This window comes from Amblyraja radiata, chromosome 26, assembly GCF_010909765.2.
Source record: "Amblyraja radiata isolate CabotCenter1 chromosome 26, sAmbRad1.1.pri, whole genome shotgun sequence".
Classification (NCBI taxonomy): Eukaryota; Metazoa; Chordata; class Chondrichthyes; order Rajiformes; family Rajidae; genus Amblyraja; species Amblyraja radiata.
Genome location: NC_045981.1, coordinates 9,387,768 through 9,414,484, shown reverse-complemented (window position 1 = coordinate 9,414,484; position 26,717 = coordinate 9,387,768). Strand labels below are relative to the sequence as shown.

The 26,717-nt window shown below is 43.0% G+C and overlaps 1 protein-coding gene across 1 annotated transcript in view; it reads left to right on the top strand.

The window, feature by feature from the left end:
* The window catches only part of LOC116987729 (Fc receptor-like protein 5), a 47,738-nt gene extending 27,787 nt beyond the window's left edge, over positions 1–19,951 (top strand). Inside the window, exons 6-11 of the mRNA XM_033043960.1 lie at positions 6,619–6,915; positions 8,492–8,779; positions 12,022–12,300; positions 16,773–17,051; positions 19,828–19,883; positions 19,946–19,951. Of these exons, the coding sequence (XP_032899851.1) occupies positions 6,619–6,915; positions 8,492–8,779; positions 12,022–12,300; positions 16,773–17,051; positions 19,828–19,883; positions 19,946–19,951 (1,205 nt within the window). The remainder of the gene's footprint in view (positions 1–6,618; positions 6,916–8,491; positions 8,780–12,021; positions 12,301–16,772; positions 17,052–19,827; positions 19,884–19,945) is intronic.
* The last annotated feature ends 6,766 nt before the right edge of the window (positions 19,952–26,717 follow it).

Here is a 26,717-nt window from a genome sequence, read left to right as displayed (position 1 = left end):
GCAGACGGCCGCCGCGGTCACGATCGAACCACGGGTCTCTGGCGCTGTGAGGCAGCAGCTCTACCCGCTGCGCCACTGTGCACATTATGTAGAATTAAAACTAATTTTCTGTTTTTTGTTCTCACAGATGTGATGATATACACGACAGAAATAAAATCCAACCCCGAGGCATCAGCACAAGCGGGAAGCTCCATTACTCTGACATGTTCAGTTAGTATCGTGGCAATGTCTGGTCTCCCAAATCAAATTACATACCATTTCTATAAAGGATCACAAAAGAACGTCCTGCTGAATACCTCCATGGCTCCTGCGACAAAATACTCTTTTACAATACAATCTGCTCGAGCAACACATACTGGATACTATGTCTGTGTCGTGAACGTGGGAGATAAAACAGCTACGAGCGGAACCTTACACATAGAAGTTACAGGTAATGTGAAACATGAAACATATTACGACGTAACATGAGGCATGAAAAATAAAACTCAGGACTTCCCAAAGTGCTGCCTAAATGTGAAGCCTAAAGACAGACACAAAGTGCTAGAGTAACTCAGCGGGTCAGGCAGCATCTCCGGAAAAAAAGGATAAGTGACGTTTTCGAGTCGGGACACTTCTTCAGTCTCAAAAAGATGGTGATGACAGTTGGAGATCATAGAGAGGGAGCAGTGAGAGAGGGTCTCCCATCGGAGAGAACTTCTTCAAAGTCCAGTCAGAAGAAGGATCGCAACCTGAAACGTCACCCATTCTTTTTCCCCGGTGACTTATCCCAGCACTTTGTGTCTATCGTTGATATGAACCAGCATGTGCACTTGTTTGTTTCGACTAGGTGATGAAGCATTTGTGAAACCTAGTAGCTGGTGTAGGTCCAGAAATGAAGCCCCATGTTCATTTCAGAAAATCCCTTGAACACCATTGTGGTGATTACATGATCATCTGTGGTCGACAAAAATGCTGGAGAAACTCAGCGGGTGAGGCAGCATCTATGGAGCGAAGGAATAGGTGACATTTCAGGTCGAGACCCTTCTTCAGACTGGTGGGAGTGGGGGGTGAGGGGGGCTTTTAAGAAGAAAGGAAGAGGCGGAGACAGTGGGCTGTGGGAGAGCTGGGAAGGGGAGGGGAAAGAGGGAGAAAGCAAGGACTACCTGAAACTGGAGAAGTCAATGTTCATACCGCTGGGGTGTAAAGTACCCGAGCAAAATATGAGTTGCTGCTCCTCCAATTGGCGCTGGGACTCACTCTGGCCATGGAGGAGGCTCAGGACTGAAAGCTCGGATTCGGAATGGGAGGGGGAGTTGAAGTGCTGAGCCACCGGGAGATCAGGTTGGTTATTGCGAACCGAGCGGAGGTGTTGGGCGAAGCGATCGCCGAGCCTGCGCATGGTCTCACCGACGTAGAGCAGTTGACACCTAGAATAGCAGATGCAATAGATGAGGTTGGAGGAGATGCAGGTGAACCTCTGCCTCACCTGGAAAGACTGCTTGGGTCCTTGGATGGAGCCTCACCTGGCCAAGCGTAGGCTTGGCGATCGCTTCACCCAACACCTCCACTCAGTTCGCAATAACTAACCTGATCTCCCGGTGGCTCAGCACTTCAACTCCCCCTCCCATTCCGAATCGGACCTTTCTGTCCTGGGCCTCCTCCATGGCCAGAGTGAGTCCCTAGTTTGGAGAAGGGCAAGTTATCCTCAGGTGGCCCAAGCAATATTTATCCTTTAATCACATTGCTGTTTGAGAAAGCTTGGTGTACACAACTCTCTGGCTGTATTTCCTCCATTACACCTCCCCCTTCTGTCGCGGGGTAGACTGACCCCTTGCCGTGTCTCAGCTACTGTTGAAACCATTAACTAATTAGCACCCAACACCATTTCAGTTTCCACCCCTCCATCTCCATTATTGGCGGCATGACTTCAGTTGTTTAGGTTCTCGCCTCTGAATTCCTTGACCAATTTAATATGCTCCTTCAAGATTACCTCTTGATCCCGACTTTTGTTCATCTGTTCTAATATCGGTTGTGTTTGGTTCCAATGCAAATGGTTACTGCATCACTCAACAGGAAAGAGAATCGATCGCTATGGTGTAGCATTGTGCTGCCAAGCAAATGATGTGTTGTCCAAAGTGACCCAACTGCAAATGAATCCAGGGGGGCGGGGGGGGGGGGGGGGGAGCATTGTTCACTGCTGCAAGAACTATCAAAGCAGGATTGTACGAGGAGAAATGATAAACTGCGAATACCACAAACTGAACAGGAACCAGGTGCAGAAAAACGCATTGGTTATGGTTTGCAAAAAGGATGTAGGCAGTCCCATGGCTGAATCATGAATAGAGTAACATCTATTAACTAGAGAAGCAGCAGAGAGATCTTTGAGGTGCAAAATATATGCCATTAGCAAACAATACAAGTTGTACCAACCATGTGGTGAATTTGTCGTTGGAAGCTCTTGCCAAATGTCAAATTCTTAACTATTTGCTTCAGAGAAATGGTGACATAACCATAACGTTTATACCTTTATATGTACTTTTGTACCAAAACTATAAAATCCTATGCTTTTTACTTTAGGACAAATACAGAGGCCTCGACTTACCATACAACCAATGAAGGTGATAGTGGGAAATCAAATTGAGTTGAGCTGCGATGCTGCTGAAGAAATTCCTCCTCTTGACTTTACTTTCTACAAATATAAAAATGGAAAACTTTCCCCTGTGGGAGATAAAGCAACCAATACAAACTTTGTAACTCACACGCTTAAAGTTTCAGAAACAACAGATCAAGTCTACAGCTGTAAGTTCAAAGGAAGAAGCTTGACAACAACCTCAAACTACAGTGAACCCGTCACCATAACTGTGCAAGGTAGGTTAAACCGGTACTATCACATACCTGCAAATTATAGATATTGTCACAATGTCGTGCAACAAGGTATGTGGTATGTAGCAGCTGTGGAGTTGTTAAATTGCCAGATCAATAATCCCAGAATTTAAAATAATCAAGTCGAAGGTAGACAGAAATGCTGGAGAAACTCAGCGGGTGAAGCAGCATCTATGGAGGATAGTAATAGGAATTTCGGGTCTCGACTGTCTACCCTATCTTAGGCCTCCTTCGGTCATGTCTGACCATGGGTGTCTCCAGGAGGCTATTCCCTATATGGAGGACACCCGTGCATGACTTTGTTTAACGTGGGGAGACTGGTGCACAGACAGCCACCCCATGGTCCTTGACAGATCTGGGTCAGGATCCAGTGGCATGGAGTCCAAGACGACCGGAGACCCTTTTCTGCTGCAGCCATCATCCACCTTCCCAGCCGTTGTGACGCTCCACTAAGGTCAGCCATCGTCCTCCGCCTGTTCCACCATTGGTTGGATTGCGTTTTGTCACAGACTTCCCCCTCGACCTTACCGCTATGGGTGGTCCTACCAGGAGCATAGCTCCAGACGGCATCGCTCTCAGGATCTCAGGTTCACACAAGCTTCTCCACCACGACAAGGTGACAATCTATGCCTCTCATAAATGTTATATGTTTCTGTCATATCTATGAAATTATATTGTCCTTTGCTGCAAAAGGTTTTAAATACAAGAGCAAGATGTCCTGTTGAGACCAAGCTAGAGTATTGTGTGCGGTGCATTTGCACTAGTTCACAAGGTATAGGAGTAGAATTAGGCCATTCAGCCCATCGAGTCCATTCCGCCATTCAATCATGGATGATCTCTGCCTCCTAATCCCATTTTCATGCCTTCTCCCCATAACCCTTGACACCCATTCTAATCAAGAATTTGTCTATCTTTGCTTTAAAAATATCCAGTGATTCGGCCTCCACAGCCCTCTGTGGCAATGAGTTCCACAGATTAATTACCCTCTGACTAAAGAAGTTCCTCCTCACCTCCTTTCGAAAAGAGCATCCTTTAATGCTGAGGCTATGACCTCTGGTCCTAGACTCTCCCACCAGTGGAAACATCCTCTCCACATCCACTCTATCTATGCCTTTCATTATTCTGTAAGTTTCAATGAGATCCCCCCTCAACCTTCTAAACTCCAGCGAGTTGAGGCCCAGTGCTGTCAAACACTCATCACACGCTAACCCGCTCAATCCTGGAATCATTCTTGTAAATCTCCTCTGGACCCTCTCCAGAGCCAGCACATCCTTGTTGTCTGCATTAGCACACATTTTGGAATTTAGCATGATCCAACAAGAAAATATGAAATAAAAAATCAACTGTTCGCTTCATATTGTGATCAACTATTTCTCATTCCAGATCCATTTTCTAGTCACCTCTTTACGATTGAACCACAATCTAGAATATTTGAAGGCGATAACTTTACCATGAGGTGCACAGTTCAGATGTCGTCATTAGTTCCATCCTATACAGAAAGCTGAATTAACAATCACGAAAGGTACAACTTCGATAGCCAAAAGCTTTACTGGCGAAGCTAAGATTTCTAAAAAAGCAACTGCTGATGATACGGGACCATACGCTTGCCACGCAAAGTGGAAGGAGACATTTAACATTCTTGAAAATCAGGTGACTGTAGCAGGTAAGACTAACTCTGCTGGACAGCTGAAAACTAGGCAATGTTTCTTGGAGTAAGGAATTAAAATATGTAGTAAAACCAGTTTGCAGATGGTGAGGATGCATTTCCTCATGGTTTCTCCTGCTCCCCTGAGACCTCTGTCAAATATACAACAGTGGGGCAGCAAAAGACTGAGGAACCACTCCAGTTATTCACTTACTTGTGCAAAAATTCTAGAAATCTGTAGATTACTTTCTACTTTTTACTGACATCCATCCAGAGACTTGGAGCCTTCAGTAATACAACGTATTGTGCTTTTTATCAACATCTAAATGATATTATAGGAACATAGGTTTGAATAAAGAGCTTTCCTTTTGCTGGTAATTGTTTTGGTTTAGAAGTACTGTGGCACTTGGAAAGACAAGTAAAAGGTGCAAGGTGACCAGTGGGCAAATAAATAATTGATGCCAGGACCCATTACTACTATAAAAAAGACTAAGAGTTTGTGGACATTACAATTTTAAGCATCGCTCCATTTACACCAATTAGGAAGAAGCATGGTGTGGAAGGTGTCCTATAGTGAGATGTTGGGGGAACTCAGAACATCAAAGATCAGTGTAGGAAGAACTAAGATAAACACAAATTGCTGGAGTAACTCAGCGGGACAGGCAGCATCTCTGGAGAGAAGGAATGGGTGACGTTTCGGGTCGAGACCCTTCTTCAGATTGATGTCTGAAGAGTTGGGCCGAAGGGCCTGTTTCCACACTGTATACTCTTAAGGGGCGGTCCCACTTTGGTGACCTAATTGGCGAGTTTAGTAGAGTTTGAAAAAATAACATGTTGAAGACCTCCTTCAACTATGTAGAAGACCAGCTTCGACTAGCTACGACTAACTTCGGGAAAATTGGACACCAAATAGTGGAGAGTGAAGACGACCTCCTTCGACTATGATGAAGACTATCTCCGACTACCCTCGATTACCTACGACTAACATGCCGACCTGCTACGACTAAACCTACGAGTAAAAAAAGTATCGATTTTTTCCATGGCGACCTTTTTTTACTCGTTGGCATTTTTTAACATATTGAAAAAAACGGCGCAAAGTAGCTGAAGCCTCGAGTACGCGGAGACCACTCTCGAGCACGAAGGAGAGTTACGAAGATCTCCTACGACCTCGTGTCGACCATGCTGCGAGTATGAGTCGAGGGCAAACGCGCCTAAACTCGCGGATTAGGTCGCCCAAGTGGGACAGGCCCTTAAAGTGTCTCGACCCGAAACATCAAAGAGCAGGTCAGGACATTGTTGAGGAGAAGGGGTGGAATTGGGGGAAGCAGAAGGCATTAAGGGATTAGGTCTCAGCAAAAAGCCCTGAAATGGCACCTACCTGAACCAACCTGTGCCAGCTTCCTTAGACCACATAATCCCCTGCAAGGAATGCCAAAGCAGGAATTGTCTGTTTTGTGAAGGCCTACTTCTGTATGAGGAGCCTTTCACACCTGTTATTAAAATTCATTGAATTTTAGTCCAGATTTGCACTACATGTGTACAATTGCACATCTGGGCACCTCTGTGAATCAGCATGACACATGCACGGAAGATTCAGAAGAAAATTATTTATTTATCATATAAATTCTCTGGTGGGATGACATCTGGTAGAGCTGGCATCTGATATCAATAGGCTGGAAAGTCCGAGTGTACCCCTGTCTGGAGTGATGCGAGTTGGAGGCACAGTGGCGTATCTGGTGGAGTTCCTGCCTCACCGTGCCAGAGACCTGGGTTCGATCCTGACCTTGGGTGCTCTCTGTGTGGAGTTTGCACATTTTCCCAGTGACCGCCTCAGTTTCCTCTGGGTGCTCTGGTTTCCTCCCACATCCCAAAGACAAGTAGGACTAGGTTAATTGGCCTCTGAAATTGCCCTCAGTTTGTAGAGAGTGGATGTGAAAGTGGGATAACAAAAAATGGGTGATCGATGGTCGGCATGGGCTCGGAAGGCCGAAGGGCCTGTTTCCATGTTGGATCTTTCAATCAATCAATCATTTTAATAACTGACCCCTCCCCCGATAATGTTTGGTAAAAGGACATATCTGATTATCCCATTTGTTTTTCTTTTAAAACAGTACCAGTTTCCAAACCAAGTCTAAATTCAACAGCCTTTAATAGTATTGTGACTCAAGGTGATCGTTTGCATCTCACATGTGCTGTGGTGACGGGATCTTGGCCAATAATTTACACATTTTACAAAGGAACACCAGAAAACTCTTTGCATCGGTCAATTTTAAATGCTACTGCCGGAGTCTATACTATTCCATCGGCTGACACTGCAGACAGTGGAGAGTATTTCTGTAAAGCAGAAAACAAAGCAGGTGTAAAACATCGAAGTGAAAGAAGTCAGAACATTAATATAAATGTAAAAGGTAAGATCAATATATCTATATGTTTGCTTCTGTAAGATATTCCAATTCACATTTTACCTAGAACCTATCAAAATGATTCCCATAGAAGCCTGCTGTGCGACACAGTTAAATCTAAGAATTGTATTTAAATCATTGCATTTCCCTGTTTTTATATAAATTCTGCTTCACTTGTTACATGCTTTTAGGTGTTAATGTTTTATTTAAAAAGGTCTTTAAATCTGACTTTGTGACTAAATGTATTAAGTGAAGGGCTGAGTTCAGAGAGTGTCTTATTACTAAACAGAATGTTCATTTAGCTATCAGATGGACCACAGCCTAAGCGGAACTTTTTGGAACAAAGATATGTTTGAAGAAATGGATAATATAAGATAATATTCCAATATTACTGTCTCAATGGAGAGGCGTGCGTTATTGGGAACTAACGGATTGTGCCACGTTTCAAAATACAAGCCTATCAACATCCACCCAAATATATACTCATCATGTATTAATTTTTTTTAAAGTTGGTAAACCTTTAGATCCAGAGGGATATCATATGCCCATATCCTAATCCCAATCCTAATGCCCACCTGTAGTGTGAACATTTAAAATCTGTAGCAGTAAGCAGGAGGGTCTGACAAGGGGGTCTTAGACCCAAATATTAACTCTACTGATTATTGTCGGCTCCGCTGAGCGCTTGAGGTGAGGAAGGGGGCTGTGGACCCCCACCAGGACCAAAAACAGGACCTGTCAAAGGGAGGATGAGCTCCATTGAGCTAACGGCCATCCACACTTCAGTAGAAGTTGCGATCAGTGTTGGCCTCAATGCTGAGGACTCCAAGGGCTGTTCCCTCCTGTGCCACTGCCTGGCAAGTCTGTTCTGCCAGAGAATAATCAGGAATTGGGATCGTTGAATTTGTCACATTGCCTGCAAGATATACTGTAATCTTGGCAGCATCATCAAAGACCCACACCATCCTGGCCACACACTCATCTCCCCGCTACCTTCAGGTAGAAGGTACAGGAGCCTGAAGACTGCAATGACCAGGTTCAGGAATAGCTACTTCCCCACAGCCATCAGGTTATTAAACTTGGCTCAGAGAAAACTCTGAACATTAATAGCCCATTATCTGTTATTTGCACTTTATCAGTTTATTTATTCATGTGTGTATATATTTATATAATGGTATATGGACACACTGATCTGTTCTGTAGTCATGCCTACTATGTTCTGTTGTGCTGAAGCAAAGCAAGAATTTCATTGTCCTATCAGGGACACATGACAATAAACTCTCTTGAATCTTGAATCTTGAATCTTGACAATTGTGTCAGGCTGTTGCTTGCCACATGGCAAACAGCGCTATCAAATTAGACCTCAATCACCAGAGTTTGGGACGAGCACATTGCAAGGTTGGTTGTGCTGCATTGTGCTGGATTTCATGCTTAATCGCGACTTGAGCCAACAAGTAATTAGTCAGGTAGCTGCTAACTTGACACCGGTGTTCAGACTGACTGAGCCACTTGACTTTATTTTAACCCCTATATTATAGCTAGATTTGTTACTCTTTCCAAAGTTTACCTGTTCCTTTGGTTTCAGTTCCAGTCTCAGAGCCAAAAGTAAATCTCCTCACTTCAAGAACCACGTACGAAATAGGAAAACGCATATCCATTCGATGCCACTCAACAAATGGGAGCTCTCCTGTGACTTACTCGTTATTCTTAAACCAAAGATTCATCCACTCTGTCAAGAACTGTACTACAGAGCCTGTGGTTTTTAATATTCTCATAAATAATACCAAAGATGGCGGCGTGTACAAGTGCAAAGCTGAAAATGAAATTCTAAACTCATCCAAATACAGTGAAGGAATCAACTTTACCGTAATGGGTAAGATTTCCCGTTATTTAACTTAGCAGCATGAAGAGGATATTGCAGCATTTCTCTCTTTAATGAAGTCCACATTGAAACAGAATTCTGTAATCATTTCCTATTCATTGTTGCAATCATTTCCCCTCATCTAGACATATGATCTCCTTGGGTATTAAAAAAAAAATGTAAGCACAAAATGTGATGCATGGGTTCTTAAAATAGATTAATAAATTGGCTGAAGACTGACTCAAAAATCTTGAGGCTCTTGCAGTCAAATGAGGGCCATGTGTCCAATATCCGATAGGGCCCTGTGGCGGTACCGGGGGGGGTGGTTAGGCCACTCCTTGGGTCATCCCCCTCGGCTCTTGAGGGACAGGGACGATTGTCTGACAACGGGGTTTCCCGAGGGCTGCTCGCGGGCGTTCTGTGTGTCTGCCATGATTGATTAAACGACTTCTGAACCTGCCTGGCGTCTGGCCTTTTCCCCAACCACATCCAGGCCACGACAACACCATCCATTAAAAACACCACAAACATTTTCCACTCACTAACTGCGCAAAATGCCATTACTCCTACAATTTGTATTTTTTTAAATTTTTTAAATTTTTTTATTAGAAGCAGTGTACAAAAGTATAAACCGCGGAATATGACATAATACATTTATAGTACAGCTTCAATTTTAATTTTTAGCTAAAGATGAGAAAGAAGAAAGGAGAAAAAGCAAGAGAGAGAGAAAGTGAGTGTGCAAGAATAGAACCCTAGACTACCAGATTGGTGTAGCCAAAGAGGGCAGTAAAAGAAATAAGAAAAACGTAAAGAAATAAAAAGACAAAAACAGAAAGAAAAACAAAAAGTGATGATATACCTGCTTCGTATCTCTTCCCACCCATCACCCAACCCGTAATTCGATTCAATTCCAAAATTGTGTTGCACCATACTATCCTTGTAATGAATCAATGAATGGTGTCCATGTCTTCGAAAACGGCTCTGGTTTTTCCGCTAAAACTAGTCTCATATTTTCAAGCTGTAGCGGCTGTCCTACACTTTGTAAACAAACAAGTGTCTGCTGCTTGTTCCCTTATCATGTAGCTATACACTGTGAATGGCTCGATTGTAATCATGTATTGTCTTTCTACTGACTGCATTGCACGCAACAAACGCTTTTCACTGTACCTCGGTACACATGACAATAAACTGAACTGAAATGAGTTGGATGACCTGCTCCCAGGAAGCAGCCAACTGAAACAATAACAGGCAGCGGTCAGACATCAGACAATACCTAGTTAAAGCATCAGTTTAGGATTAAGATATGAACTGTCAACAATGGAAAACACCTGAGAAACAATCACTGGACACTAACAGCAGATGCTGGAATATCGAAGGTACACAAAATTGCTGGGGAAACTCAGCGGGTGCAGCAGATGCAGCACGAGCTCCATAGATGCTGCTGCACCCGCTGAGTTTCCCCAGCAATTTTGTGTACCTTCGATATTCCAGCATCTGCAGTTCCTTTTTGAACACTTTGTCTACTCCACTGCGATATCTCCTCAAGGTATGCCTACTTTGAAGAAGTTCTCCTCCTCTCTCCGGAGACAGTTTCACAAGCTCCTCTCTAACTGCACACCGTCTGTGATCCCCCCTGCTCTCCAACTGTACGACCATACCCTTACCCTCCCCGCCCTCCCACCCCCCATCAGTCTGAAGAAGGGTTTCGGCCCGAAACGTAGCCTATTTCCTTCGCTCCATAGATGCTGCTGCACCCGCTGAGTTTCCCCAGCAATTTTGTGTACCACTGGACACTAACACATTGATGCCAGTCACAGATTAACGTTCAAAAGTTGGTTATGCGTATATAAATTGTTCCTCAACTGATTTATGAGTAGATTTCATAAAATAGGACAAATATGAAAAGATTTAAGCAGCAGATTAAAGCATATTTGTGGAGATAATGAGACTTAGGTAGGATTGTGCATGCAATGGAAACATTGCAAGGCTAGAGATGTATTCTAACAACAACTTTCCTGAAAGGCAGGAATGCCAAATTTTCACACTGAATACATGTCCAGGATTTCACACCTTCAAACGATATTGATACTCAGACATCTTTGTACTGAGGGTTAGCAATCTGTTCTTCCAGAGTTGATTGAGATGGTAAGAATTAAGCTGAGATATCAGAATTGTTCTAGATTGTCCAGAGTTTCTTCATTGATGTGTATTTGGAGTGTGATATTGGTCCCTTGGTCTTTGTTTTTGTTTTTATTGTCTTATTTTTATACTGTGCACCCTGGTGAACATACTCAACAATTTGTAAGGTGAGTTGGAGACATGCCTTTGCGCTGAAGTCATCCGATATTGAGCTAGCTACTGATAATCCACATTCCTATTATCATCACTGATTAATAGCTTTCAAAAGTTTACTTGGGTCGATTAGAATGTAAGTGGCAAAGCTGGTCGGTGTTGTATCAGTGTCAATGTTGAACTCAGATGATATTTTATTCTCAGACAGGTTGACTGCCTTTGTTCCATCCCAAAACTCTTTGGGTGGCAAGAACAATTTGGTGGATGGCCAGTTGAGCGTGGGGTGGTGAATCTGTGCAACGCATTGTCACAGACGGCCATGGATGCCAAGTCATTGGGTTTTTCGCTAGGTGGAAATTGACAAATGCTTGATTAGTACGGGTGTCAAGGAGAAAGACAGAGAATGGGGTCGAGAGGGAAAGAGAGGCGGTCACGGTGGCACAGCGGTAGAGTTGCTGCCTTGCAAAGAATGCAGCGGCGTAAACCCGGGTTCGATCCCGACTACGGGTGCTGTCTGTACGGAGTTTGTATGTTCTCCCTGCGTGACCTGCGTGGGTTTTCTTTGAGATTTTCGACTTCCTCCCACACTCCAAAGACGTACAGGTTTGTAGGTTAATTGGCTTGGTAAATGTTAAAAAATGTCCCTAGTGGGTGTAGGTTAGTGTTAATGTGCGGGGATCACTGGTCAGAGAGGACCCAGTGGGCCAAAGGGCCTGATTCCGTGCTCTATCTCCAAAAAAAATAGATCAGCCATGATTGAATGACGGAGTAGGTGGGCCAAATGGCCAACCTGCTCCAATGGCAAATGAATTTATGATTTTATAATCTCAAATTTTTGCTATTAGCATACAATAATGAAAAAATGATCCTTGAATTCTCACTGGGGATTGGATAAGAGATGTTTGCGTTTATCTTATTTTCACAATAGAGCAACATCTTCAACATCATTCTTCTCATTATAGTTCCCGTTTCGACACCACTACTCTTTCCTCTGTTGAACTCCACCAAGGCGCACCTAGGTGAAAACGTGACACTGCACTGCACTGCAAGCACAGGAACTCTTCCCATCACTTACACACTGTATCGGAACCACTCACGCCTTACAGCAATCTCTGCAACAAAACCAGGGTCAGCAGTATTTCACGTGACGATAAAGACAACTGAGCATTCTGGGTACACGTGCAAAGCAGAAAATCTAATTTCTTCACAATGCAGTAACACAATAGAGTTTTTTATTTTAAGTAAGTATACTTGCTGTTTGAATTAAACTTTTAAAGGTGACATACTCAATGTAACTTGATATGTTTGCAATGTTTAAAGGCTGTCCATTGTCATTGCAGTTAATGCAGTGCCTCATTGCTGCAGTGACTCCAGTTCAATTCTAAAGGGCCTGTCCCACTTAGGCGACTCTTTAGGTGACTGCCAGGGACTAGTTTTAATCAATTTCACCTACGACGCCTGGCGACAATCTACGACAGCAAAAATTGTCGCCACTGTTGCTGAAATTTTTTCAACATGTTGAAAATTTTGCGGCAGTCGCCCAAAAAATCGCCTAAGTGGGACAGGCTCACAACCTCCAATGTTGACTGTGTGGAGATTGCATGTTCTTCCCGTTACCACTTAGGACTCCTCTGGGTGCATCGGCTTTCTCCAACATCTCAAAGATGTGTTGGCTGTTGAGTGAATTACCCAGTATAAATTGTCCCTAATCCTTAAGTTCTCCCTCAGTCACGGCTGACCATGGGTGTCTCCAGGGTTGGAGGACACCCGTGCGTGACTTTGTTTAACATGGGGAGACTGGTGCACAGACAGCCACCACACGGTTCTTCACAGATCTGGGTCAGGATCCAGTGGCATGGAGTCCAAGACGACCGGAGACCCTTTTCTGCTGCAGCCTTCATCCGTCCTCCCAGCCATTGCGATGCTCCACTGAGGCAAGCCATCATCCCCCGCCTGTTCCACCTTTGAGGTCTTGGTTGGATTGCTCTTTGTCAGAGACCTTCTCCTCGACCTTACCGCCATGGGTGGCCCTACCAGGAGCATAGCTCCAGGCGGCATCACTCTAAGGATCTCAGGTCCACACAAGCTTCTCCACCACGACAAGGTGACAATCCACGGAGAAGTGTCACGATTCAGGAGTGGATGTTTTCATCGATATGTGAGGTACAGGGAAGTATATTGGGAAAGGGGGGCAGCACAGACTTTGAGTTAAACAGCCCCCTTCCAATTCATACTATGACTAAAGTTCATTTCACAGTCAATAAAGCTAAATGTGCTATACATTGCACTCACTTCAAACAGATGAATCCAGAGACAGGGCTTCACAAGATCTATTTTTAACAAAAAAATACGATCCCGCTGGCTATGCACTGATGCAACAAAATTCCTGCAGATACTTCCTGCATAAAGAAGTACTCACTCTATACTTATTGCCGGACATAGTACTCACTCTAAAGCGGACACAGTGCGAACTCCATCTTCAAGTTCGCCAACAACACCACCGTTGTTGGGCGAATTACAGATGGTGATGAGTCAGAGTATATAAGTGAGATCGACCGATTGACCAAATGGTGCCAGCACAACAACCTGCTGTCAGTAAAACCAATGAACTGATTGTGGACTTTGGAAGAGGAAGGATGTGGATCCACAATCCTGTTTATATCAACGGGATCATGGTGGAGAGTCAAAAACGGGCGTGCATATTTCCAAAGATCTTTCCTGGACCCAGCACACGGATGCAATGATAAATAAACCACATCAACGCATCCACTTCCTGAGAAGATTAAGGAGATTCGGTATGTCAAAGAGGATTCTCTTAAACTTCTACAGGTGTACAGTAGAGAGCATATTGACTGGTTGCATCATGGCCTGGTTCGGCAACTTGAACATCCAGGAGTGGAAAAGACTGTAAAAAGTTGTGAACCCTGCCCAGTCCATCACCGGCTCTGACCTCCCCACCATCGAAGAGATTTATCGGAGTCGCTGCCTCAAAAAGGCAGCCAGCATCATCAGAGACCCACACCATCCTGACCACACACTCACTTCACCACTGCCATCGGGAAGAATGTACAGGAGCCTGAAAACTGTAACATCCAGATTCAGGAACAGCTTCTTCCCCACAGCCATCAGGCTGTTAAACACCACAACCTCAAATAAGCTCTGAACTACAATAGACTATTATTATTATTATTGCACTACTATTGTTTGCCTTTTGAGTGTGTGTATATTATATATATATATATACACATGTAAATAAATATGTGTAGGTGTATATATATATATATATATATCTATATTACTAAAAGTCTGTTCTTGACCGGTTTTGGCGATCTGTGCTGCGATTTCCGAGAGAACGCCGCCACCTACGGCCGTCATTTTTGGCCACCTCGCTCAGAGCCCCCCTCCGCCGCATGTGTGCCGAGGATTTTTCCAGTCGATGAAAAATGACAGAGATATTAATGATTTTACAAAATTCCCCATTCTCTCTGCTGCCCCCGCTGGCGGCAGGGGGGATGGACTATAAAACCAGGAAGTGGTGTGCCTCAATTAGGCACACCATCATATATAGTGGTGTGCCTCAATTAGTCTGCAAGCTGGAGGAAGGCAGAGGGTCACGTTTCTCTGAGCTGTGAATAACACTGAACACAACTGTGAGTAAGTACTCTTAATGTGGTTTGAAAATGAAAATATGGCTAAAGTAAAAAAGCACTGCCTGCAAATGGTTGTTTGGGGGGTTTGGGTTGAAATAAAAAGGCACTCTCTCTCCCCCCCCCCTCTCCTCTCCCCCCCCCCCCTCTCCCCCCTCTCCTCTCCCCCCTCTCCTCTCCCCCTCTCCTATCCTCCCTCTCCTCTCCCCTCCTCTCCTCTCCCCCCTCTCCTCTCCCCCCTCTCCTCCCCCCCTCTCCTCTCCCCCCTCCCCTCTCCTCTCCCCCCCCTCCTCTCCCCCCCCTCCTCTCCTCTCCACTCCCCTCCTCTCTCTGCTCTTTTTCTCCCCCTCCTCCCCTCCCCCACCGTCCCTCCCCTAAACCCCCCTCCCCTCCACACACCCCTACCCCCTTCCCTCCACCCCCCCTCCCTGCTCCCCACCTCTCCCCCTCCCCCCCCTCTCAGCACACCCCCTCACTCCCCCCTCCTCTCTCCCCCCCTCTCTTTCTCCCCTTTTTCTCCCACTCCTCCCCTCCCCCACCATCCCTCCCCTAAACCCCCCTCCCCACCACACACCCCTACCCCCTTCCCTCCACCCTCCCTGCTCCTCACCTCTCCCCCTCCTCACTCTCACCCTCTCTCTCCTCCCCTCCACCCCCACCTTTCCCCTCTCACCCACCCTCCCTCTTCTCCTCCTCGCCACCCACTCTCCCTCTTACCCCTCTCGCTGTGTCTCTGCCCCTTCTCTCTCTGCCCTCACTCTCTACCCCCCCCCCCTCTCTAGATGTGACTGCGTTGGGGGCTATGCGTCAGTAGATAGGGTGGTTATGGGGTAAAAGGAGCAAATTAATAATATTAATATAATATCAAGGGGGGTAATTAGCGTGAGTGCGGGGGGGGGGGGTAGTTAGTGTGTGTGACGCTGCATTCCGCCTCACCCCCCCACAACCGCACGTTGGGGGAACAGACCCAACGGGTCTGCACTTGGTCTAGTATATATATATATATATATATATCTGTGTGTGTGTGTGTGTACTTGTGAGTATGTGTATATATACACACTGAACTTTTTTTTCTCTTTTCTTTTTTTTCTCTCATTTATCATATTGTTTACAGTGTACTATCTGTACATATTCTGTTGTGCTGTAGCAAGTAAGAATTTCATTGTTCTATCTGGGACACATGATAATAAAACACTCATGACTCTTGACATGACTCGCAGAGGGGCAACTTCACCAACTTATCACTCTCGACTTCAGAGCAAATAGCCACTACGCTGAAATCAACAAATTCACTAAGATAGACCGCACTGAAGATTCTTGAAGTACACCAATTACTTTATTGAGATCTGAGAGTTGGGATCATCCGTCCTGGACTGGCCGAAGAACCCAGATGGAGCCGTGCGTAGTGGATTCACTCATTTTACTGGAGTTGTTTGCTCAGCTCCCATTGTAGTCATGGAGAGGTGACAGCTGTATCGCAGAGGGACTGATGGAACAGGAACAAATAATGGTTCGAGAGGGAAAGGGAGGCGGTCACGGTGGTGCAGCTGTAGAGTTGCTGCCTTGCAGCGAATGCAGCGCCGGAGACCCGGGTTCAATCCTGACTACGGGTGCTGTCTGTCCGGAGTTTGTACGTTCTCGCCGTGACATGCGTGGGTTTTCTCTGAGATTTTCAACTTTCTCCCAAAGTCCAAAGACGTACAGGTTTGTAGGTTAATTGGCTTGGTAAATATTTTAAAAAAATGTCCCTAGTGGGTGTAGGTTAGTGTTAATGTGCGAGGATCGTTGGTCGGCGCGGGCCCAGTGGGCCGAAGAGCCTGATTCCGTGCTCTAACTCTAAAAAAAATAGATCAGCCATGATTGAATGACGGAGTAGGTGGGCCAAATGGCCAATCTGCTCCAATGGCAAATGAATTTATGATTTCATAATCTCAAGTTTTTGTTATTAGCATACAATAATGAAAAAATGATCCTTGAATTCTCACTGGGGATTGGATAAGAGATGTTTGCGTTTATCTTATTTTCGCAATAGAGCAACATCTTCAACATCATTCTTCTCATTATAGTTCCCGTTTCGACACCACTACTCTTTCCTCTGTTGAACTCCACCAAGGCGCACCTAGGTGAAAACGTGACACTGCACTGCACTGCAAGCACAGGAACTCTTCCCATCACTTACACACTGTATCGGAACCACTCACGCCTTACAGCAATCTCTGCAACAAAACCAGGGTCAGCAGTATTTCACGTGACGATAAAGACAACTGAACATTCTGGGTACACGTGCAAAGCAGAAAATCTAATTTCTTCACAATGCAGTAACACAATAGTGTTTTTTATTTTAAGTAAGTATACTTGCTGTTTGAATTAAACTTTTAAAGGTGACATACTCAATGTAACTTGATATGTTTGCAATGTCTAAAAGCTGTCCATTGTCATTGCAGTTAATGCAGTGCCTCATTGCTGCAGTGACTCCAGTTCAATTCTAAAGGGCCTGTCCCACTTAGGCGACTCTTTAGGTGACTGCCAGGGACTAGTTTTAATCAATTTCTCCTACGACGCCTGGCGACAATCTACGACAACAAAAATTGTCGCCACTGTCGCTGAAACATTTTCAACATGTTGAAAATTTTGCAGCAGTTGTCCAAAAATCGCCTAAGTGGGACAGGCCCACAACCTCCAATGTTGACTGTGTGGAGATTGCATGTTCTTCCTGTTACTACTTAGGACTCCTCTGGGTGCATCGGTTTTCACCGACATCTCAAAGATGTGTTGGCTGTTGAGCGAATTACCCAGTATAAATTGTCTCTAATCCTTAAGTTCTCCCTCGGTCATGGTTGGGCGTGCATATTTCCAAAGATCTTTCCTGGACCCAGCACACTGATGCAATGATAAATAAACCACATCAACGCCTCCACTTCCTGAGAAGATTAAGGAGATTCGGTATGTCAAAGAGGATTCTCTTAAACTTCTACAGGTGTACAGTAGAGAGCATATTGACTGGTTGCATCATGGCCTGGTTCGGCAACTTGAACGTCCAGGAGTGGAAAAGACTGTAAAAGGTTGTGAACCCTGCCCAGTCCATCACCGGCTCTGACCTCCCCACTATCGAAGAGATTTATCGGAGTCGCTGCCTCAAAAAGGCAGCCAACATCATCAGAGACCCACACCATCCTGGCCACACACTCACTTCACCACTGCCATCGGGAAGAATGTTCAGGAGCTTGAAAACTGTAACGTCCAGATTCAGGAACAGCTTCGTCCCTACAACCATCAGGCTATTAAACACTACAACTTCAAATTAGCTCTGAACTACAATAGACTATTATTATTATTATTGCACCACAATTGTTTGTTTTTTGAGTATGTGTGTACATATATATATGTGTATATATGTGTGTGAGTGTACTTGTGAGTATGCGTATATATATATATACACACTGAATTTTGTTCTCTTTTTTTCTCTCATTTATCATATTATTTACAGTGTACTATGTGTACATATTCTGTTGTGCTGCAACAAGTAAGAATTTCATTGTTCTATCTGGGACACCTGACAATAAAACACTCTTGACTCTTGACATGACTCACGGAGGGGCAACTTCACCAGCTTATCACTCTCCACTTCAGAGCAAATAGCCACCACGCTGATATCAACAAATTCACCAAGATAGACCGCACTGAAGATTCTTGAAGTACACCAATTACTTTATTGAGATCTGAGAGTTGGGATCACCTGTACTCGGCTGGCCTAAGAACCCAGATGGAGCCGTGCATGGTGGATTCACTCATTTTACTGCAGTTATTTGCCCAGCTCCCATTGTAGCCATGGAGAGGTGACAACTGTATCGCAGAGGGACCGATGGAACAGTGGAACGGGAACAAAGAATGGTATTAGCTTACTGACACTATTAGTCCTTATATCTTCCTCCAACTTCCTCAAATGGCTGGATAAGCTTTAAAAAACACGAAAAAAACCATGACCCCTTCACAAATGTGAACATCTAAAACCTTTAAATGGTCCACGTCGGGATTCTGCTCCATGCAGTCAAAACCAATTTGAATCTCAACATTCTATTACAGATAAATATCAGCTAATTGCTACCATTTCATTGTTAGTTTCTCAGACAACACCCACTTGAATCATTTTAGGAGGGTATTTGACATGTTTTTTGAAACATATAAGATTATTAAGGGTTTTGATCCTAGAGGCAGGAAACATGTTCCCGATGTTGGGGTAGTCCAGAACCAGGGGCCACAATGTAAGAATAAGGGGTAAACCATTTAGAACGGAGATGAGGAAACACTTTTTCACACAGAAAATAGTGAGTCTGTGGAATTCTCTGCCTCATTGGACGTCGCTTCTCTGGATACTTTCAAGAGAGAGCTAGATAGGGCTCTTAAAAATAGCAGAGTTAGGGGATATGGGGAGAAGGCAGGAACGGGGTACTGATTGGGGATGATCAGCCATGATCACATTGAATGGCGGTGCTGGCTCGAAGGGCCGAATGGCCTACTCCTGCACCTATTGTCTCTTGTGTATATCGTACCATATAAACAAACAGAATGCAATGCAATGCTTAATACTGACAGACACTAGGCACTACTAGACACTTTAAAGATCTGAACTTTTTCAGGTTACTTGCACAGTTTTATTCAAAAAAATCTTTCAAAATATAGAAGATTACCAGTTTCCCAGTCTACCTGAATGATCATAGATGAAAGCATTTTTTTTCCCCAAATGATGTGCAAATGAATAAATAATTATTTTCAAATTGTTCCTGGATAGTGGTTGAAATACTATTTATAGAACCATGTTATTGGACACAGTGAGAAAATTATGTTCTTCCTTATGAATACTGCAGCACCATTGCTCACCTGGCTTCATGATATTCCAGCATATGTGACTATTTTTGAAAAATGAATCGTTTTTTTCATAATTGTGTTATTAGCAGTACAAACAGTATCATAAAAATGTAACATAAATATTTCGGGAACTGTTATACAAATGAGTGAGAAAAAAACAATTTACAACGGATATGTATTTGGTATTTTCATGATAAGTAGCAATGCAAAAACTTTTAAAATCTTCTGAAATAAAACTTATTTCTTTCCCTTCAGGTACCAAATCCATGTGGTTGGCATATTATCTACTACCTACAATTTTATTTGTACCTGTATTAATCTTGCTCATATATTACTACATTTTTGGTAAGTATCAATTTTATAAGACCATAAGACATAGAAGCAGAATTAGACCATTTGGCTCATCAAGTCTGCTCTGCCATTCGATCATGGCTGATCTATTTTTCCCTCAACACCATTTTCATGTCATCTTCCCATAACCTTTGACATTTCGATATTTTGAGGGGGAGATGCAACGAGACCTGGGTGTCATGGTACACCAGTCATTAAAAGTAGGAATGAAGGTGCAGCAGGCAGTGAAGAAGGCGAATGGTATGTTAGCATTCATAGCAAAAGGATTTGAGTATAGGAGCAGGGAGGTTCTACTGCAGTTGTACAGGGTCTTGGTGAGACCACACCTGGAGTATTGCGTACAGTTTTGGTCTCCTAATCTGAGGAAAGACATTCTTGCCATAGAGGGAGTACAGAGAAGGTTCACCAGACTGATTCCTGGGATGTCAGGACTTTCATATGAAGAAAGACCGGATAGACTCGGTTTGTACTCGCTAGAATTTAGAAAATTGAGGGGGGATCTTATAGAAACTTACAAAACTCTTAAGGGGTTGGACAGGCTAGATGCAGGAAGATTGTTCCCGATGTTGGGGAAGACCAGAACAAGGGGTCACAGTTTAAGGATAAGGGGGAAATCTTTTAGGACCGAGATGAGGAAAACTTTTTTCACACAGAGAGTGGTGAATCTCTGGAATTCTCTGCCGCAGAAGGTAGTTGAGGCCAGTTCATTGGCTATATTTAAGAGGGAGTTAGATGTGGCCCTTGTGGCTAAAGGGATCAGGGGGTTATGGAGAGAAGGCAGGTACAGGATACTGAGTTGAATGATCAGCCATGATCATATTGAATGGCGGTGCAGGCTCGAAGGGTCGAATGGCCTACTCCTGCACCTATTTTCTATGTTTCTATCCCTACTAATCAATAATCTATTAATCTTTAAAAATCCCACCATCTGTGGCAATAAATTCCCCAATTTTGTTACATTAATTGCTCAATGTTATTTTAATATTTTGCCAACTTAGTGATTTAAAATGTATCTTTATTGCATTTTCTCCTTTCGGCAGTTAAAAACAAAAAGAAGAAAAGGTACGATTTCTTAATCCGTCATCTATAACCTTGTTACCCAATCATTTGTTGAACTTTTTTTCTTTTGTGAATGTAAATGTAAAGAGGTATTAATAGACTGGCACAATTATAGTGTTTCTTCATAATAAGTAGAGTCAGAGTGGAAACAGGCCCTTTGGCCCAACTTTCCCTCACCGGCCAACATGTCCCAGCTACACTAGTCCCACCTGCCTGCGTTTGGTCCATATCTCTCCAAATCTGTCCTATCCATGTACCTGTCTGCTTCTTAAATGTTGGGATAGTCCCTGCCTCAACTACCTCCTCTGGCAGCTTGTTCCATACACCCATTACCCTCTGTGTGGAAAAGCTGTCGCTCAGATTCCTATTAAATATTTTTCCCTTCACCTCCTCTGGTCCTCGATTCACCTACTCTGGGCAAGAGACCCTGTGCATCCACCCTATCTATTCATCTCATGATTTTATACACCTCTATAAGTGTGTTATCCCTCAAGTATCCAAGTAATTCTATGCCATTGCAGAGTTGCTTAAAGTCATTAGTTATTAAACACTCATGTTGTTAAAAAATGTTCCCATATTTTCATAGGATGTAGGAAGCTGCCATTCAGTCTCTCTCAGAGCAATCCCATCAATTCCATTCCCCCCTTTACTCCCCTTCAACAACTCCTTTCTCACATGACCATTGGTTTCCACTCTCCCCCAATTCTCCTTTCAACCATCTGCAGAAGTGGTAATTTACAGCAGCCAATTAACCTACCGACCAACGCGTGTCAGACTGAGGGAGGGAACCACAGCATCCAAGATAAACCCAAGGAATCTCAAAGAGTCAAGGAGTGATACAGTGTGGAAACAGGCCCTTTGACCCAACTTGCCCACGCATGTCCCAGCTACATCCAACATGTCCCAACTACACAAGTGATCACCTAAATCCACCAGGCAGCACCCGAGGTCAGGATTGAAGCAGCAGCAGCTTTACGATCTGTGCCACTCTGTGAATGATGTCAAGAAATGGAACAGAAAGAGTGGACGAGCAGATGTACCAGTGATGACCATCTGTAAAGCAGTTCATTACCAGCAAGATCAAAATAGTTTACAGAACAAAAATAGACTAGTTCTATGATCAATGTTAAGTTACTTGATCCATTCAAGTTTTCTTTCCCTTAAATTTACACATGCCCATATTTAGATTTTACAGATAAGAAATAAAGATTTTCTTGAATGGCAGTCGTCTAAATCTCATCTCTTGTTATTCAATTTTAAAATCTGATTTCAGCCGCAAAATAGTGAAACAACAAAATCAAGGTAAATTTACTTTTTTCTTATTATGTCATAGCTCAGAAATAATTCTAAATCATGTTATTGAGCTAAGACCTTTGATTTTGGAAATCTTAAAATTATTGCATTTTGGTTCCAGGATCTGTGAAAGAAAATACTGTGGCCGTTTACAGTAAAGTAAAAGAAAAGGCACATCCAAGTAAGAATTACAACAAGCTCATTCTATTTTCCTCATTGTACTCAATTTAATAGAACATAGAACAGTATGGTCAAGGAAAAGGCCTTCAGCCTACAATGTCTGCCAAACATCACATCAAGTTAAACTGATCTCTGTCAGGGTAGACACAAAATATTGGAGGAACTCAGCAGGACAGGCAGCATCTCTGGAGAGAAGGAATGGCTGACGTTTTGGGTCGAGACCCAAAACGTCACCCGTTCCTTCTCTCCAGAGATGCTGCCTGTCCCTGAGTTACTCCTGCATTTTGTGTCTATCTTTGGTTTAAACCAGCATCTGCAGTTCCATCCTACACATTTCCTCTGCCTGAGTGACCCATATCCTCCATTCCCTGCATATCCATGCCTTTAGCTAAAGGCTTCCATCACATCAGCTCACAACACCAACCCTGGCAGCTGTTCCAATTCTCTGTGTCAAACACATGCCCGGCACATCTTCTTCAAACTTTCCCTTTCTGACCTTAAAGCTGTGCCCTCGAGTACTTGGCAATTTTTTCGGTGACTGCCGGCATCATTGACTGACATATCAGGTCACCGAAAAAGTTGCGGCGTGATGACGTATGACGCGCTGTGTTTTTTCAAGTGTCGCAACATTTTTTTGTCGCCGCTGGATTTTGAAATGTTCAAAATCTTTTGGCGACACTGATATGACGCCGGCAGTCGCCAAAAAAAATCGCCAAGTACTCGAGGGCACAGCTTTAAGGTCAGAAAGGGAAAGTTTGAAGAAGATGTGCCGGGCATGGCCCTTAACATTTCCATTCTGAAAAAAAAAAGGTTCTGACTGTCTATCCTATTTTTCCTCTCATAATTTTGTATACTTTCATGATGTCTCCCCTCAGCCTCTGAAAATCTAGAGAAAACAATCCAAGTTTGCCCAACCACTACTTATAGCTAATACCCACTCATCCTGGCAGCATTCTGGTAAGCATCTGATGCTGCCCGACCTGCTGAGTTACTCCAGCATTTTGTGTCTACCTTCGATTTAAACCAGCATCTGCAGTTCTTTCCTGCAGCATTCTGGTAAACAGCTTCTGCAGCTTCCACATCCTTCCTGTAATGGGGTAGGGTCTGATATAAAAGTTCAAAGAAACTGCTGCACTTGAGGTGACAGTAAGCCAATTTCCCATCTGCACACCTATTTTGAAGAAAACGAGTTGTTTCTTGTATCTGACCAATATGTATCATTGACTCCACGTTAAATCTGATCTTTCTCGTAATTGCTCAAAACATCTCTGTCTATAAAACGCTTGAAGTGTTCTGAAAAGATCACATAGTCTGCTATATACTGTAAATGCAAGGCTTTCTTTAATTCTTCTTCTTGATGCATAACAACTGTAATTTTGTTCTTACAGGACTCGGTGACAAAGATTCTTATGCACTTATGGAAGGTAACAGGCTACATGTACAGTCTAGAAGCTTTATCAATCTCTTATTCCAAACAGTATTCAATTTTCACTTTCAATTTTCAAGGGCTCTATTAAATTATTTCATAATGAGACAGAGCACAGTGTAGATTTCAAAGGGAATTCTAGTTGATTTATGAAAGCAATCAAGAAAAATATAAAACATACCAAGTTAACGTACTAACTTTTGGTACTAGATTAACAATTGGAATTCACAAAGTAGAACTCACGTATACAATCAAACTAATCATAAAAGCTGCTAGGTTCTCATAAAATTCCTCTTAATATCATGATCATAACATTATCTTAATGTCCGGAGATCAGATGTAGAAAGGCAATAATGCACCACTATTGCCTCAGATACATGTTTTTTTTTTAAATTACGGACATGCGGAATTATTTTCTAATGGGTAGAAATTCCAGAAATCAGAGGTGCAAAGGGACTTGGGAGTGCTGGTGCAAGATTCCCAAAAAGTTAATCTGCAAGTCGAATCAGTAGTAAAGAAAGCAAACGCAATGCTAGAATTTATTTCAAGAGGGCTTGTACACAAAAACAGGGATGTAATGTGGAGGCGCTATAAGGCGCTGGTCAGGCCATATTTGGAATGTTGTGAGCAATTTTGGGTACCATATATGAGGAAGGATGTGCTGGCTCCGGAGAGGGTCCAGAGGAAGTTTCCAAGAATGATCCCTGGAGCGAGTAGGTTAACATATGATGAGCGTTTGATGGCACTAGGCCTATATTCTTTGGAGTTTAGAAGAATGAGGGGGGGGGGGGACCTAATTGAAACGTACAGAATAATGAAAGGTTTGGATAGAGTGGATGTGGAGAGGATGTTTCCACTAGTGGGAGAGTCTAGGACTAGAGGTCATAGCCTCAGAATTAAAGGACATTCTTTTAGGAGGATATGAGGAGGAATTTCTTTAGTCAGAGGGTGGTGAATCTGTGGAATTCTTTGCCACAGAAGGCTGTGGAGGCAAAGTCAGTTGATATATTTAAGGCAGAGATAGATTCTCAATTAGTACGGATGTCAGAGGTTATGGGGAGAAGGCAGGAGAATGGGGTTAGGAGGGAGAGATAGATCAGCCATGATTGAATGGTGGAGTAGACTTGATGGGCTGAATGGCCTAATTTTACTCCTATCACTTATGAAAATGATCTTACAATATACATTAATCAACACCAATTCAAGGTTAACATTGTTGTAGTAAAGGCGCCACCGCAGTGGCTGCCTCACCAGCAGCTCGTTAGTCCTTCCACCCTTTTTGTCATTTTTTGTGTGTTTAAATGTATGTTTTAATGTTTCTTAGTATGTCTAATGTGTGTGGGGGGGGGGGGGGGGAATAGGGGGAAACGTTTTTCAGTTACTTACCTGGATGGAGATGCTAATCCAGGATTAGCTGACACCATTTGACTATGTTATTTTAGTATAGGTTCTTTCACAATTTTATTATTAGTCAGTTAATAAATGACAGATGATTTTAGCAAAGTGCTATAACTGCTTAATTACCAGAGTAAAAACAATTTCAAAAAAAACTTTGTCCTTGCTTATATCTGATAATTGGCTATATATTTGCAAACCACAGATGAGGATAAGGACTACATTAACATCCCATCATCAAAAGGAACCGGTAATATGTTTTATATTTGATTTGTCAATATAATTTAGAATGCTTAATTTGATTTACTTTTGATATATCAAAACTATCGTATTAAGACTTTAAACTATATGTTAGTTTCATATTTTACTATTTCCTGAGAACTTAAGTGATAGTGATGCCGTTTCAACAGATCAAACAACTTTAATAAATATTTCAATGCAGTCTAAAGGTTGCCTACTTCAAAATGGTGGGAACCATAAGATCAGCCAATCAGTTATGTGAGAGTTGATACTAGTCACCACTGGCCTGTTAAAAATTACGTATGGGTTATTTTTTATACAGGGAGAAAAGTTATCGAAATGAAATGAGACTTACTGTAATTATTCCCTTGTACAATCACCTGATGACTATAAAATAAAATGCTTAACAAAATTGCAGTTAGGCAGTATCTGCGATGACAGCTGTAGAGTGAAATTTCAGATTATGGTTTTTTCAACCGAAACTCTAGTGAAAGGTCATTGACCTAGAATACTAACTGTTTCTCTCTTCAGAGTTGCTTCTTGATCTTCGAATTGATTTAATTTTTTTCTGTTTTTATTTTTGCCATTCATAATCCCATGTCACATTCAGAGAGAGATACAGCAAACAGGCCCTTCGGGCGACCAAGTCTGTGACGACCATCAGCCACACTTTTACACTAATCCCACATTAATACTTAAAAAAAAATTCTCCCCAAATTCATAGTGACTCCCCGCATAGTCTACCACTCACCTGCGCACTCGGGGCAATTTACAGTGACCAATTTACTTACCAACCCATAGTCTTTTGGATGCAGCAGGAAACTAGAACACATGGAGGAAACCCAAGTGACCCAAAGAAGAAAGTACAAACTCCATATAAACAACGTCCCAGGTCAGGGTCGAACCAGGATCTCTGACACTATGAGGCAGCAGCTCCACTAGTTGTACCATTCGGCTGCCAAAATGATTTGGCTTTTATACAAAGTAAAGCATTTAACTGCATACATGGCGACATTTCACTAAATCCTAATCCAATCATTTTTTGGAGATGAAGAAATGTTATACATTTGTGATATTATATATTGCATTCATAAAAATCAAGATATTCAGCATTACAATTCCACATCATACAAATGACAAGATATTAGAAAAATAAAAAATCCTTTAACATAAGGCTGCTTAGAGGAGACGCCAGCTATGT